Genomic DNA, 16,647 nt, shown 5'->3' on the forward strand with positions numbered 1-16,647 from the left:
CTCGGGGACCGGTGCCGTATCAGCCTGTGCAGCACGGGTAACCAGTTGTTGGACCTGGGATGTGAGCAATGAAACTTGGCCAACCAGGGCCTGGATCGCCTGAGCCGTGGTGGCCAGGGCCTCATCCTGTCGATCAATCCGAGCGTTGCTCTGAGAGACGAACTCGGAGATCTGGGAAACACTCGCTGGATCCATGAACAGGTCAGTTTGTTCTGTAACGTTTCGAATGAGAGTCAGAGAGGATCCAATTGCAAGTGACAATGTTTATTAGAATCTGACAATAAAACAAATAGTGCCAGGCTAGATGAACGCAGAACACAGGACAGGAACAGAACGGGGAAACCCGATCCAGACAAACTCCTCAGGGCCTGAGCACAGACAGCACAAACATAAGTGATAGTAACGAACTGACACAGACACACAAAAGCGTTGCACAGATATAGGCACCATGATGAGCCTCAGCTGGCGAACTAATCAGATCAACTGAGTGTCGTCATAACACGTGAGCATAACAAATCCACATGGACAACCAAAACAAAACAAACCCACGTGATCAAACATACACTCCGGAGAAGCGCACAAACCTGCAACCGTGACACATTTGCATCACACTGTGTTCACACCACAGACTGTAAAAATAGATATGGATGACGCAACACTGCCTTCCTGCTCTGCTGGCTATGCTCTCTCAGCAGCAGCAGTAGCAGTAATTAGCTACAAAGCAATGCTAAGTAAATGCATTATTACAATTGATTTAGCGAAGCACTTAAAAGACGGACATGCAGAGCTGTCTAAAAAATTTTGAGAGGTTGGTAACTGCTCCCATTTCAAGTGTTGCTGATATGCATATTGTCTTTTTTAAAATGTCTTCTATTTTTTATTTTTACTTTAAGCAGAACTATAAAAGCACAACAACTTGCAAGGTATGCACCGTGGATTATAACATAGTATAAACCAGCCTTTACACATTGCAAATAGGCCTACAGCTCTGTTATGTTATGGATTGCATATCTGATATAAGAGAGAGAAGTACTACATTTATTGAAAAATATGTTTAACCCAGCACACAGTAAAATGCTATTCATTAAATGGCTACTGGCAGTGTAGGCATGAAGCTGAAATAAGCTAAGCATGTTTATAAAATAATGCTAAAGCCCCCAGCCCCCAGTTACCAACCAAAAAGCGGCCTGCTCCACAACCACCTATGAGCCCACCTGGAAGAGCCCTCCGATCACACCGGCAGGGCCCAAACAACAACGCCCCATCTTCAGCTGGTGAACACAAGAGCTCTCTGTGATGTGTGTCGGGGACCTGCTTAGATAACAGTGTCTTTATCAAATGTTTTCAGAACAAGCAGGAACCCAGTGTGTCTGTAGCTTTCTCTAAGCAGATATGTGTTGTGTTAAGTGACAGAAAACCAAAGACTTCATCAGGCCGTTTAGCAAATCATTCAAATCTGGTGTCTATTAAATGTAGATCTGAGACTACTATAGAAAAAACAGCTAAAACTCTTAAGTTAGCGCTTTTAAACATCAGATCACTCAATAATAAGTCACTTTTAGTCAATGATTTTATCAACACAAATTGCCTTGATTTTATGCTTTTAAATTAAACTTGGCTAGATGACAGTTGTAGCGCAGCAGTTCTGAATGAAGCAGCTCCTTTAAACTTTGACTTTTTGAGTGTTTGCAGAGCTAATAGGAGAGGTGGAGGCATCGCTGCCCTGTTTAAAGATGTGTATGAGTGTAAACAAGTGTCATTTGGTGACTATTTGTCTTTTGAATATCTGAGTATAGCACTAAAAGGTGCTCCACGCATCTTACTGATCATTATCTACAGACCTCCAAAATATTCTCCAGCTTTTATTGAGGATTTTACAGAGCTGTTATCAATAGTAACCTCTGAATTTGATTATTTTAGTATTGCTGGGGATTTTAATATTCACATTGATAATCCAGACATCAATGCTGTAAAAGAACTGATGACTGTTTTTAACACTTTTGATCTGACTCAGCATGTTCAAGGACCCACACACAATCGTGGACACACTCTTGATCTACTTATAACTAAGGGTTTACACATTTCATCAACTGTTGTTAAGGATGTGGCACTATCTGATCATTTCTGTATCTTTTTTGATATATTGATCACTCCAGCTATTAAAGACAGATCTGTCTCTGTCAGAAAGAGATGCATAAATGAGAACACTAGTGAGCAGTTTATGAAGGCCATATCGCTAGCACCAAGTATATCTGCAGATTCTGTTGATTCTCTCCTTGATTTGTTCAATTCTAAAATTGAGAATGTCATAAATGACATTGCTCCTGTTAAAGTCAAGAAGATGCCTGGCAGGCAAAAGGGATCTTGGACAAGGTCACCGAGAGTACAAATGATGAAAAGACAGTGCAGAAAAGCTGAGCGTATGTGGAGAAAGACGAAACTAGTAGTCCATTATAATATCTATAAAGACAGTCTTCATGCCTTTAATATGGAACTAAACACTGCTAGACAGACTTTCTTTTCAAGCCTTATAAACAGCAACTTAAATAATGCTCGTACACTCTTTGCAACGATAGAGAGACTCACAAACCCCCCCAGTCAGATTCCAAGTGAGCTCCTCTCTGAAAGCAAATGTAATGAGTTTGCTCATTTCTTCACTGATAAGATCAATAATATCAGAAAGGCAATCAGCTCATCCAATCAGTCAAGTTGTGTCGATATCAAACAAGCTCAACCACAACTTAAGAAATCAGAAATTATGTCTGATTTCATGGCAATTAACAGCAAAATCTTAGAAGAGACTGTGCAAGTTATGAAAACATCAACCTGCAGTCTTGACACGCTCCCGACATCATTCTTCAAAACGGTGTTTACCTGTTTAGAAATGGATCTTCTAAAAGTGGTAAATGCTTCACTTCTATCAGGGATTTTTTCAACCTCACTTAAAACTGCAGTTGTTAAACCCCTCTTGAAGAAGAGCAACCTGGATAACACCCTATTGAGCAATTACAGGCCAATCTCAAATCTCCCTTTCATTGGCAAAATCATTGAAAAAGTTGTTTTTAACCAGGTCAACAAGTTCTTAAACTTCAGGGGGTGTTTAGACAATTTTCAATCGGGGTTCAGAGCACATCACAGTACAGAGAGCGCTCTTATAAAGATAATCAATGATATACGCCTAAATACAGATTCAGGTAAAATAACAGTGCTGGTATTGTTGGATCTCAGTGCTGCATTTGACACTGTCGATCACAGCATACTTCTGGATAGGCTGGAAAACTGGGTTGGGCTGTCTGGCACGGTCCTCAAATGGTTCAGATCTTACCTAGAAGGTAGAGGTTACCATGTCAGTATAGGTGACCATAGGTCGAGGTGGACACCCATGACGTGTGGAGTCCCACAAGGCTCGATTCTGGCACCTCTCCTGTTCAACCTTTACATGCTCCCTCTAAGCCAAATAATGAGGAAGAACCAAATCTCCTACCACAGCTATGCAGATGACACTCAGATCTACCTAGCCTTACAGCCTAATGACTACAGCCCCATTGACACCCTCTGCCAATGCATCGATGAAGTGAGCAATTGGATGTGCCAAAACTTTCTTCAGTTAAACAAAGAGAAAACTGAAATTATTGTGTTTGGAAACAAAGATGAGGTTCTCAAGGTAAATGCGTACCTTGGCACTAAAGGTCAAATGACAAAAAATAAGGTCAAGAATCTTGGTGTGACTCTGGAGTCAGATCTGAGTTTCAACAGTCATGTCAAAGCAGTCAGTAAATCAGCATACCATCATCTCAAAAACATAGCAAGAATCAGATGCTTTGTTTCTAGTGAAGACTTAGAGAAACTTGTTCATGCTTTTATCAGCAGCAGGGTGGATTACTGTAATGGACTCCTCTCTGGTCTTCCTAAAAAGACAGTCAGACAGTTGCAGCTCATCCAGAACGCTGCAGCCAGAATTCTAACCAGAACCAGGAAATCAGAGCACATCACACCTGTCCTCAGGTCTTTACACTGGCTGCCAGTTACATTCAGAATAGATTTTAAAGTATTATTACTGGTCTATAAATCACTAAATGGCCTAGGACCTAAATACATCACAGATATGCTCACTGAATACAGACCTAACAGATCACTCAGATCTTTAGGATCATATAAACTAGAAGTTCCAAGAGTTCAGTCAAAGCAGGGTGAATCGGCTTTTAGCCACTTTGCCCCTCGCTGCTGGAATCAGCTTCCAGAAATGATCAGATGTGCTCCAACATTAGGCACATTCAAATCAAGACTGAAAACACATCTGTTTAGCTGTGCCTTTACTGAATGAGCACTGTGCTGCGTCCGACAGATTGCACTATCATGTTTTTCTCTTCTTCTTCATTCTTTATAACACATTTTACCTGTTTTTATGTTTTGTTTTGTTTTTATGCATTTTTATCATTTGTTTTTATTTTTATTTTACTTGTTTCTTTTATTCTTCTTTATGTAAAGCACTTTGAATTGCCATTGTGTATGAAATGTGCTATATAAATAAACTTGCCTTGCCTTGCCTAAAATAAGTACAAACTAGCCACCTTTACAATTTTATTAATGTTGGTACAATATAGGCTCTGATTGTGTTTTTACATATCTCCTTAACTTGATAGCCTTTTTGACAGATTTCAGAAAGGCTTTAGTCATTGTAAATATCAGTTGGTACCAGCCAACTGATGCTTTTCACCTGTGTGGCATCTGAATTTGATGGCTGGGTAAGATTATACCTTATTTGATGTATTACTTCAAGTCACATAGACCTTTCTGTAGCAAAATTTGAATATTGGCTCATTCCATTGGCTTTTCAGTTTATTAAGTCTTTTTTTTCCCAGACAGACGAAGTAACTTTTAGTTTTTGGAAGAGAGCAGCTTCAGTGTTAAAACAATGGACACAAACAGCTGGTAAAAGAAACACACCTGCACAAGTACACACACTCACACACTTACACAAACAGTTGAAACACCCTTGTAGCCCTATTCATTAGTCATTTATTTAACATTCGGGATGCAGTAACGATTGCTAAATCACTTTTTTATTTAAAATTAAATTTAAATGAATTTTAGATATTAATTTTTTAAGTATACAGTGCATCCAGAAAGTATTCATAGCGCTTAACTTTTTCCACATTTTTTACGTTATTTAAATTCATTTATTTCAGTAATTATCTACACACAATAGCAAATAATGACGATGTGAAAAAAAAAAGATTTTTTGAAATTGTTATTTTTGAAAAAAAATAAAAACAAAACAAAAAAATAAATAAATAAATAAATCACATGTGCATAAGTAGTCACAGCCTTTGCTCAATACTTTGTTCATGCACAAATCAAGCACAAGTAACCTGTGGTAATATTTAATGGTTTGAATATGGAAAGTAGATGTCACACAGGGAAAAAATAATGCTTAATATCCCAGACTCCAAACCAGTGCAAACGTTTTTTGAGGCACAAATCTGTCACAGTTGGCAAGGAGGACCCAAACACAGAATTGACAGGAGAACACAAGATTTATTTACAGTCAATAGTGCAGGCTTATGGCAGAAGGACAGGCTGGTGAGGGGAGGAGACTCAGGATTTAAGGGGGTGACACATGCCTGTCAGGAAAGAGGAAATTCCAAACTTCAGGCCAAGCAGTCAATGAATAGCTAGCCTGACCTATGGTTTGGGACAGGGGTGACAATTGGATGGATCATCAAGTCAAGGGGATCCACAACCAGCGAAGACTCAGGAGGCAATAAGGGACACAAGCAACACAACAGGACAAGACAGCTGGGGAGACAAGAAAATTAAAAAGAAGAGAAAGCAAAAAAAAAAACAAAAAAAAAAAACACTAGAACAAAGTAAATATAAGAAATATTCAAGGGGGGAAAAAGCGAGAAATAAAATTAAACAAACAAGGAACTAAATAAAACTACCAAAACTTAACAAAACGCCGAAGGAAATAAGCTATAGCTAGAGATAAAACAAAGCAAAACACAGGAACAGGAATTTAAAAATAAAGAACTAACAAAAGATTAAGGCTAGACTGGGGCTGAGGATAACAAAAATGGCTTAATGAAAACTTGAAATCAGTCTTGAACTACTAACAGAAATAAAATTGAAAATGACAACAACCTTGCTGAAAGAAGAAAAAATAAAAATAAATAATAAACTGAATCAAAAGGAAAAATGAATTTGAGATAAAGATCAAAAAGATTAGACTAGGTCTAGACAAAAGAAACAAAACTAGACTTGGGGCCGGCGCATCCATAGAGGCGACCTAGGCTGTCACATAGGGCGGCGTTCGTGACAATACCCTCACCACCCACGCCCTCAGTAATATCCGCGTCTAGGGTGGCAGAATAGAGAGAATAGAGTTTGCGACAGCTCCCCCTCCCCGCCCCCACTTTAGGCTTGAGGGCGACGTGACCGTCCTTTGCCTAGAGCAGCAGTTCAGCTTGCACTGGCCCTGACTAGACTATGTATAAAAAACCTCTATCATGCACTAAACAAGATTAGCTAGACATGCACACGAAAGATAGTATGATGAACCGGCAAAGACAAGTGTAAAATGAACTCAATATAAAGGGAGTAGAAAGCACGAGGAACAGGTGAACATAATTAGACAAAAAAGGACTAAACAAGGGGTAGAGGCATAGGAAAACAAGGAGGCAGGACAAGGGGAGTAACATGGCCAACACAACAAAAGAGACAACCATGTGCTAATACACAAAACAAACAAAGAGAAATTAAACACAGACAGAAGTGACAGGGCTGTAAAGGCTGGATCCTGACACAAATCAGCACAAACGTAGCACAAACGAATAGCATATTTGGGCATTATTTATTTTTATGGGGTGCAAACTTCATGGAGGTCACTTAACAATAAACAAACTAAAAGCTGATTTCACGGTTTACTGCAACAAACAAACAAAATAAAATCCACTCCTAAAGCAATCCAGCTCCAACTATTTTAACTCACCAAATGATCTTATACTACGTGAATTTCTGCAGGTTGTAGACAAAAACAAACATACATTACAATAACCTTATATTTTCAAAAGTACATGAAATATGTTTGTAACTAAATGCACTGCTAGAGATGTTTTTAACAGAGGCTATAAAACCATTTTGTACTGCTAATTGCGCAATATATACTGTATCTTGTTTCTATCATTCCTACAAGAAAACAGACAAATCTCATACATACAAAATGTAAGGAAATACAAGCCAATTCATACCAATTGCCAATAACCCTCTCTACACTAACATTGCATAACAGCTTGATTGATTGTGCCATTGTGTGCAGAGAACAGAAAAAAACTGATTGTTTTATGGTGGTGATAAAGTACTAGACTCTATTAGGTTTTCCAGTGATTGTCCATTTTGTTTCTCATGCTCCACTGGCTCTGTTATCAAAACCAATCTTAGTGTCATTGCAGAGAAACAATCCATTCACATAAATCAAACAGGGTTGAAACATCTTATGTAAGAGCTGGAAACTACTAACTGAAATACCAGATGATAGCTTGGCAAGACTTAAATGAATCATAACAAAGAAACAGCCCTTGCGATGATCCTACATATTATTCACAGTCACATGTCCTTTTCTAAAATGTAGAGAACAATTCCTGAACACTGCATACTTTATTAAACTTAAAACGATAATGACAGTTGATAAGTGCTCGATAATGTTTATATACTATCCTTAATGCTGTGCAGGCATTTTGGAACGTGCACTTCTCGATGCCGCATGTAGTACAAGTTCACGGTCATATGGTGTTAGTTGCACATGGAAGAGTGAGAAAAAATAAAAATCACAGGTTACAGTCACAGATATTGTTGACAAGAAGCGTCAATAAATTAGTAATTTGAAGCTACTTAGATTTTTGCAATCTGCCACAAAACAGTGTACTGCAAACTGCTCAGACGACTTGTGCCATTAAAAACAGGCAACACCACTAACCTGTTTTATCATGTAAAACAATATCACCCTTATAAAGGTGCTACAAAATTAAAGATCCAAACAAGTGTTGGTAAACGTGGAACATCAGCAAGCATCAATGCAACTACTTAGCAGTCTCATGTCATAATTTTCAAAAGCCGTGCCTTCTGAGAAAAAAGCCAAAAGACATAGCTATATGACAGACCACACAAACTCAATAAACACTTGATGCTTACTGTAAACTGCAGACTGCATTATTTTAAGGCATTCTTAACAACTTTGATAGGATCTTTTGCCGTCAAGCTTGTTTTCTTTTTTGATATTAAGACATTTTCTTTGAAATCTGTAATTGTCCCTCATCAACGAAAAAATAACCAGTGTGTGCTGGATAAGTTGCCAGTTCATTAAGCTGAAAAGAAAATTAATATATATATATATATATATATATATATATATATATATATATATATATATATATATATATATATGACAGAGCGAGGAAATTTTCACAGTATGTCTGATAATATTTTTACTTTTGGAGAAAGTCTTATTTGTTTTATTTTGGCTAGAATAAAAGCAGTCTTTAATTAAAAAAAACAAACATTTTAAGGTAAAAATTGTTAGTCCCCCCCCCAAAAAAAAGCACATCGATAATATGTGAATAGTTTGGTTTTAAAGTCACAGACACTGAACAAAAACAGATCATTTGTAAGAGCTGTCAAAAACATCAGAAAGGGACGAGGAGATAACATCCATCTTTTTGTTACGGTTGCCTCATTGCATGTGTTTGCCATTCTGTCGCATAGATTCGTAAGTTACATTTTGATCATAAAATATATGCTAATTTCTTACTATTTGTCTTTTCTATAGTGGATGAACAAACCCTTAATATTATTTTGCAAATAAATATACTCAAAACTTTTGCTTCTCCAGCATCCGCTTCTAGCTTTAGCCTGCTAGCATCACTAGCCATCTAAGGCTACTGGCTTCTTTCATGGTCCCAAGTGAACATGATAGAGATGTGCAGTGAGGAAACATCTGATAGAAAAGATAAGACAGTAACCATTTAAAAGGCCTGACTTGAGCAGCATTATAAGCAGCTTTCTGGCCCGGACAATCATTGCGGTAAAATATGCATCTGAGCTGGACTCTTTTGTGCATTATGTTGTTATGAAATAACTTTATCTATGTGCTGATGACCTATAAAGATAGTCAACATTTTTGAAAATTACATTTTAAGGTACATTTTAAGTGTAAGTGTAAGTAGAGTAAGGAGTTTTATGGCAGGGTATGAATTACAAAGGTACTTGATTTAAAATAAATGGTGATTTTAAAAGTCCTTGAATCTGCTGTTTGTTTAAGCGTAGGAACCCTGATTATTTTTGCAGTAAAGTATTTCTTAATGTTAGATTTGTTGTAGAACTTGCAGTTCTCATTGTGTTTACTGCATGTATTTAGCACTTAAACTAGCCTGTCATGAAAGTGTTGACAATGCATTGGTTTTGCATTAAAATTAGTCATTGGCAAGACTGCATTGTTTTTGCAAAGTATTATGAGCTGTTAAACAGCATGCGTATATATTTTTTCTGCAAACAAAGTGCATATTTTGGCATGTTGCAAAACTTTCAAATCTTGTGTTTTATTGACAACATCAATAGCGACTAATCATTATTGGCTCGACTCTAATAACATAAAAGTCAACTTATAAAAATCTAAAGTTGTTCAGCCCCAAATATACTGTTACTACCACTAAAACTATATTAATGGCATGGTGGCATTTATATATGTATTTGATATATGTAGACTTAGTATGGACATTGCTATTTTATTTTATTTTTTTACAAACAGGGCCATTGGAAAACCATTACAAGGAAGAAGGTTATTCTTGAAACAGTAAGCAGCAGTATGATTTTTAAAAATATTTTTAATTATATGTACAGATTTGTTATAAATATACAAGTTATAAGGTGCTGTGTACAAGTGTGTATGAGAAAGTATTGCACATGTTTATTGCACAGTAAGGGAATATTAACTGTCTATAAAGTCGATAGCCTGAGAAAAGAAACTTTTCCTGTGTCTGGCTGTTTTTGTGCTTGGTGCTCTGTAAAAAGAGAAAGTGGGCTGGGTGTAAGGTGTCCAGAGCGATTTTGCAAGCTCTTTTACTCACTCTGGAAGAGAACAGTTCTTGAAGTGAAGAAAGGGTAGTGCCAGTGATTCGTTCAGCAGTCCGGACTATTCACTATAGTCTACGGTGGTCGTTTTGGCAGCTGAGCTAAACCAGACAGTGATTGAAGTGCAGAGAATGGATTGGATGACAGCTGAGAAGAACTGTATGAGCAGCTCCTGTGGCAGGTTGAACTTCCTCAGCTGATGAAGGAAGTACAGTCTCTGCTGGGCTTTCTTCACAATAGAGTCTATATGAATGTCCCACTTCTGATCCTAATCGATGGTGGTGCCCTGGAACCTGAAAAGCCACAATTCCACTATCACGCCTAAAGCGAGCAAGCCAGGGCCAGTCTCGGTAGAGCCATAGTGGGGTTTTCTCCAGGCCAGCGGCCGGCCTGTTTTAGCCCGCCAAATACCTTGGGCCAAAGAGGGTCAGCTGGGGCTTTAGGGCGGAGTAATTAGAGAAGCGGAAGTCTGGTAAAGATAGCATGCCGCTATTACAGTAGTTTTCTGATCGCGAATACATGCGCCAAAATAAATAAATAAATAAATAACAAAAACATATAGCTGGTCAGTTTAAGATAGGCTAGGAGTCTTTTTGCTTATGATCGCCCGTATGTTTCCCTTTTAAATATAAGGCTGTTGCATAAAATAATAAAGTTTTAATTTATAAGTGACATTTCTTTGCTGCGTTCTCCTTGATGTTTCAGTAATGCATAATAATCTTTACACCATATTAAAGACACAACCGCCAGTAAAGGTTGTTGAGAGTTTTTGTCAAGGTTAAAATGTGTGTTTGTGCATGACACATGCGCGTTTAGATGCCTGTGTGTGAGTGTGAGAAAAAAACGCTTGCTTGACAGCTCTGTTGATGCCGCGAGCGGCTTCTTTCTTTTTTTAATTTATTTTGGAGATAAAACAAAATATGAATACAACAGAAAGACATTTGTGCATTTTGGCTGAATGTTTAACAACGTCTGTCAAAACGAGCATGTTATAAAATATATTTAATACCGAGTTATTACCAGAGAACTTCTGTGGTTTTATATTATGGATGGTTGCGCTCACTGCGCTGGGTCATCCCTCCATGAGTGGCGAGACCACTTGATGCACGATGCCAACAGTTGGTCGGTAATTAAACAAATAATGAATGAAAATACATTGGGCTGTGCGTATAGACATATAATGTAATGCTTTACACTAAAGTGTCATTTGTTTGTTTTGGTTGTCTTCATTTTAACCGTGTCGTAATGATGCGATGGTGTGCTTTATCTGCCTGATTCCTGCTGAATGAGCTACTAGCCCAACAGTGTAAACACAACATAATTTCGGCCTCACTACTCAACCTCCTGGGCGATTGGCCCGGCCTGGCCTGATAAAAGCCATGGCTCGCACTTGCCCAACAGTGGAAATGCGGCTAATGACTCTACTGCAGCCACAGTGCTCTTTATCATGGTGAGTAAAAGGAGTGCAAGGGGGTTTCTCCAAAAGTCCAGTATTAACTCCACTGTTTTGATATGTTCAGCTCCAGATTGTTGTATCTGCACTATAAAGCCAGCTGCTCCACTTCTGTCTGTATGCAGACTCATCACCATTCCAGATGAGGACGATAACAGTAGTGTTGTCTGCAAACTTCATTAAATTGGTGGAGGGGTCTTTTGCAGTCCAGTCGTTAGTGTACAAGGAGAAGAGCAGTGGGGAGAGAACACATCCCTGGGGGGCACTGGTGCCAGTGGTGCGGCTGTCGGACAAGATTTTGTCCATTCTGACTAGCTGTTGTCAATCTGTTAAAAAGCAGGTGATCCATTGACAGACAGGGCAAGGTACAGAGAGCTTGGTCAGTTTGTAATTATGTAATGATGGCAAAATCCATGCGTAGATCCATGGTTTGTCTAGATGTTGCACGGTATAATGCAGTCCCATGTTGACTGCATCATCCACAGACTGGTTTACTCTATAGACATACTGCATGGGGTGCACCAAAGGTCCAGTCTGTACTCATTGATTCCTGTGATATTTTGCTTCACCGGGATTGGGATGATGGGCAGAGCATTTAAACCAGGATGGAACTTTGCACTGTTCCAGTGATCTGTCGAAGATCTGTGAGAAAATGGGAGCCAGCTGGTCAGTGCAGGTTCTCAGACAGGCTGGTGAAACACCGTCTAGGCCTGGTGCTTTTATTCTCTTTTGTTCCCTACAGATCTGACGCACATTATCCTCACTAATCTGAAGTGCAGGGGGAACGGGTGGCTAAAGGTGTTGATGGCTGTGTAGAAAGATAGTCACAGCAGGTGTGGGGTGTTTGGTCGGGGCCTTAAATATACAGTAGATGGAGTCTTGTAGTTAGTGAGGTTTTTTAGGCCTTTCATGCAGGGTCGTTGGCAGAAAACAGTTTTTCTAGCTTTTTGGCAAAGCTCTGCTTAGCCACACCATACTCCTTTGACATTGTGTTCTAGGTCTGATTCTACAAGATCCTGTGCCCGCTCCTGTAGGCATGCTCTTTGGCCTGACAAAGCTGTCTAAGTTTTAGTGTGAACCATGGTTTATCATTATTATCTTTTTTATCTTTATTATTTATTGTTAAATGATAAGTAGGTCCTGATAAAGATGCATAACTCCTCACAGAAACTGATTTATGATCAGGGTTCTTGCACCATTTTAAAAGTAAAATTTAATGCTTTTTAAGACCTTTTTAAGACCTCAACAAATATAATTTAAGACCCAAAAATTATATAATTTCTTTGGAATAGGCTACTCATTTTAATGTTTTCGTTAGATTAAAATAAATTGTGCCTCGTCACAGTATGGATAACCCGCAGTACCTGCCTTTTGGGTGTCTGGTGGTGAAATGAAATATAGCTGACTGTGAGGGGGTGTCTGAACTAGAGCTGTAATCAGGCTATGAAAGGTAGGCAGATAGAGCCCGAACCCGACAGGTACATTTTGATTGACAGCTTTTTAAAAGTCCGAACCCGTTTATAGCCTGACATTATCCAAATGTGTACATGCACAGCTCTTTTATCTTTTTTCATGAATGAGTTTTTTATATGCGTTAACATTACTTATCCATAACTTGGCGCTGCTCTGCTGGCGACGTGGAAAGGGGTGCTTGCTGTACTTTACTTGTTTGTCTTTGTTGTACCTGTCAGATATGTTGGTTTTTAGTTTTTAATTCATATATTGGACACTTAAACTCCTGCGCGGAGGCAGAGATGGAAACAGCTGGTCGTATAGGAGTGATTCGAGTGGATTGATAAACAAAAAACTGCTTGTCGTGTCATGGCTAATTCTGACTAGCTGTGTGGCGCAAGGAGTTTTGGACAAAATTCAGCGATATAGCAGGACGGAGCTTTTGGATTTGCGGAGTTGCAGATGACTGTCACCCACCAGATTTGAGATGGATTTACCTGAGGAACTACTGCGGCAGCCGAGGCGCGTTTCGGGTCGGGTCAGGAAGCGAGGCGGGAGAGGCGGCGTCAGACAGCGGGTCCGGAGAGCTTCTAAACTTCCTTTGCCGCCAGTGATTCTTTGTAATCCACGCTCACTGAGGAACAAACTTGATGAACTTCGCACGCAAGCGGGAGCTTGCTTCGAGTACCGTGAGTCTGGTCTCATGGTTTTCACTGAAATATGGTTGTGTAATGAAGTACCGGAAAGCTTAATACAAGTCGACGGTTTTTCCCATATTCGCTTGGACAGAGACAAGAACTCCGGTAAGAAAAGAGGGGAAGGGGTCTGTGTCTATATCAACGATCGTTGGTGTCAAAATTTTGCGGTAAGAGAAAGCATCTGCAACCCTGACCTGGAACTATTGTGCGTCACATTACGTCCGTTTTATTTGCCAAGGGAATTTACTAACATATTTAATTGTGCAGTTTATATCCCACCTAGTGGGAATGCTATTAGAGCTGCAAACCAAATAGCTGATTTATGTTCATAAGCACTTACAAAACAAACCTGATGCACCCTTTTTGATTCTTGGTGATTTTAATCAGTGTGGACTGGAGAAATCCTTACCAGGTTTTTTTCAATATGTTAAGTGTGGAACAAGGAAAAAGAATATTCTTGACAAATGTTATGGCAATATTAAGGATGCTTATGTTGCCAAAGCCAGACCCCCCCTTGGTAACTCGGACCATAACGTTATCCATCTCCTTCCTACTTATCGGTCTGTGTTCAAAACAAGTAAACCAACAACTAAGGTCATGAAGACATGGTCAAATGAAAGTATTAAGGAGCTAAAGGGATGTTTCCTCTGCACAGACTGGGACATGTTTTATAAGGATGCAAATATAGATACTGTTACAGAAACTATCACAGCATATATTTCTTTCTGTGTGGATTCTATCATTCCACAGAGAACCATTAAGTGTTATCCGAACAGCAAACCATACATAACAGAGGGAATTAAAAGCTGTATTAAAAGAAAGAAATTGGCCTTTAGGTCAGGTGATACCGTGGGGCTTAGAGCAGCACAAAAAGACCTTAATCAGGAACTAAGGACTGCAAGGAAAAAATATAAAGAACAGACTGAACAACATTTGTTAAAGTCCAATACAAAAGAATTATGGAACTCAATTCGGAGAATGACAAATATGACACCAAAAAGAAAGGCATTCTTCGCCTGTAACGAATCTGTTAAGGCAAATGAATTGAATGATTTCTATATGAGATTTGAGACAGATAATTTGAAAAAATGTGAAGAAATTTTAGGGGAAGTAAATTGCAACATGGCTGAAAAAAGGAGGTTAATACATCAATGAGACGTGACTAAGGTTTTTAAATCTCTATGTTCTAGTAAGGCAATGGGACCTGATGGTATTACATGCTTTCTTCTAAAAACATTTGCTGAGGAGCTCACACCAGCCTGGCATCGCCTGTTTCAACTCTCAGTGGATACACATACAGTACCAAAGCTCTGGAAAAAATCTGTGATAATACCAATCCTAAAAAAGCCTTGTCGACAAGACAATAATGATTATAGGCCAGTGGCCCTAACATCAAATGTCATGAAATCATTTGAGAAGATTATAATAAAAGAATTGCGCAAGGAAGTTGAGCCGTACTTAGACCAGTATCAATTTGCATACAAAAGTAACCGTGGCACTATTGATGCAATTTCCACATTAACACATCTTGTTTTAAAACATCTAGAGAGCCCAGTTGCTTATGCTAGGTTACTTTTTATCAATTTTAGTTCAGCATTTAATTCAATTCAACCACATGAACTTTTGGAAAAGCTGGTAAAAATGCAAGTGAACCCTTTTGTTATTAAATGGTTTTATTATTTTTTAACAGACAGGACACAGGAGGTAAAATTTAATTCAGGGTTATCTGATGTAGCAACAAGTAGTACAGGGGCGCCACAAGGGTGTGTAAGGTTACCCTTTTTGTTCACCCTCTATACAAACGACTGTGTTAGGCAGCAGACAAACTAATATATTCTTAAATTTTCCGATGACACTGTACTATTGCACCTTTTCACAAAAGATGCCAGCATCATGGAATACAGAGCGGCTGTAGACTGGTTTGTCAGCTGGTGTGATGACCACAATTTGGAAATTAATGTTAAGAAAACGAAGGAGGTCATCATTGACCCCAGGTCAGTAAGCGATAGGAGCTCTATTGTGGTTTATGATAAAGACATTAAGCAGGTTGATTCATATAAATATCTAGTAGTGAATATTGATCGTGAACTTAATTGGCACTCTCAGGTGTCAAGTCTTTGTGCAAGAATTCATCAGCGATTACACTTTTTACACAGACTAAGATTATTTGGAGTGAGTAGCAGCATTCATAGACTCTATTGTTGACTTTTTATAAAGCAACAATAGAGTCTATTTTAAGATATGGGATTATATTTTGGTTTGGGAATCTGACAGTAAAAATGAAAACCCAAGTAAATAACCTGATGAGAGTGGCAGGAAAAATCATGGGAATTAAGACACTTGGTTCACTAAAAGACATCTTTGAGTTGTGCACAATCCAACAAGCCAACAAGATTTTATCAGATTCTTCACATGTGCTGTCTGTGGAATATGAGCTGATGAATTCTAGCAGTAGATATAGGGTCCCGTTGTGCAAGCATAATAGATATAAACATTCTTTTGTTCCTTTTTCAATTAAGTTGATCAACGGGCAAGTAAGAAAGGATGGTCAAAGACTAAGATAACAGGATTGGTTTGCACAACAGAGGGCAGTGGGGCATATGGTACTTTATTTTTATAATTATTTTTTTAAAAATTACTGATTATATGGAATCGTATTTATATTAGGAGGTATTTTAGTATTAGATTTTAATGTGTATGTTACATGTTGTCTTGTTGGTGTCTATGTACAGCAGAACCTTTTTTCTAAAACAAATTTCTCCTACGGGAGACAATAAATTTTACCTTGACCTTGATAGGCTACAGGCCAAGTTGGAACAAAAAAAAAAAAAATAAGCCCCCTGTAACATCTTAACATCTCAACACTCAAAATAGGCCTGGGTACATACACTTAACATTTAAACTGGCCAACACACCAAT

General features: G+C 38.5%; 2 protein-coding genes across 4 annotated transcripts in view; one reads left to right on the forward strand and one right to left on the reverse strand.

Moving 5' to 3' along the window:
* Positions 1-5,803, forward strand: part of LOC147837713 (uncharacterized) — a 977,861-nt gene extending 972,058 nt beyond the window's left edge. Inside the window, exon 2 of the mRNA XM_087312390.1 lies at positions 1,244-5,803. Within this exon, the coding sequence (XP_087168516.1) occupies positions 1,982-4,324 (2,343 nt within the window). The 5' untranslated portion in view covers positions 1,244-1,981 and the 3' untranslated portion in view covers positions 4,325-5,803. The remainder of the gene's footprint in view (positions 1-1,243) is intronic.
* The window catches only part of cib2 (calcium and integrin binding family member 2), a 78,854-nt gene that overhangs the window by 32,553 nt on the left and 29,654 nt on the right, over positions 1-16,647 (reverse strand).

The sequence above is a fragment of the Danio rerio genome, chromosome 25, assembly GCF_052040795.2.
Source record: "Danio rerio strain M-AB ecotype USA chromosome 25, GRCz13ab, whole genome shotgun sequence".
NCBI lineage: Eukaryota > Metazoa > Chordata > Actinopteri > Cypriniformes > Danionidae > Danio > Danio rerio.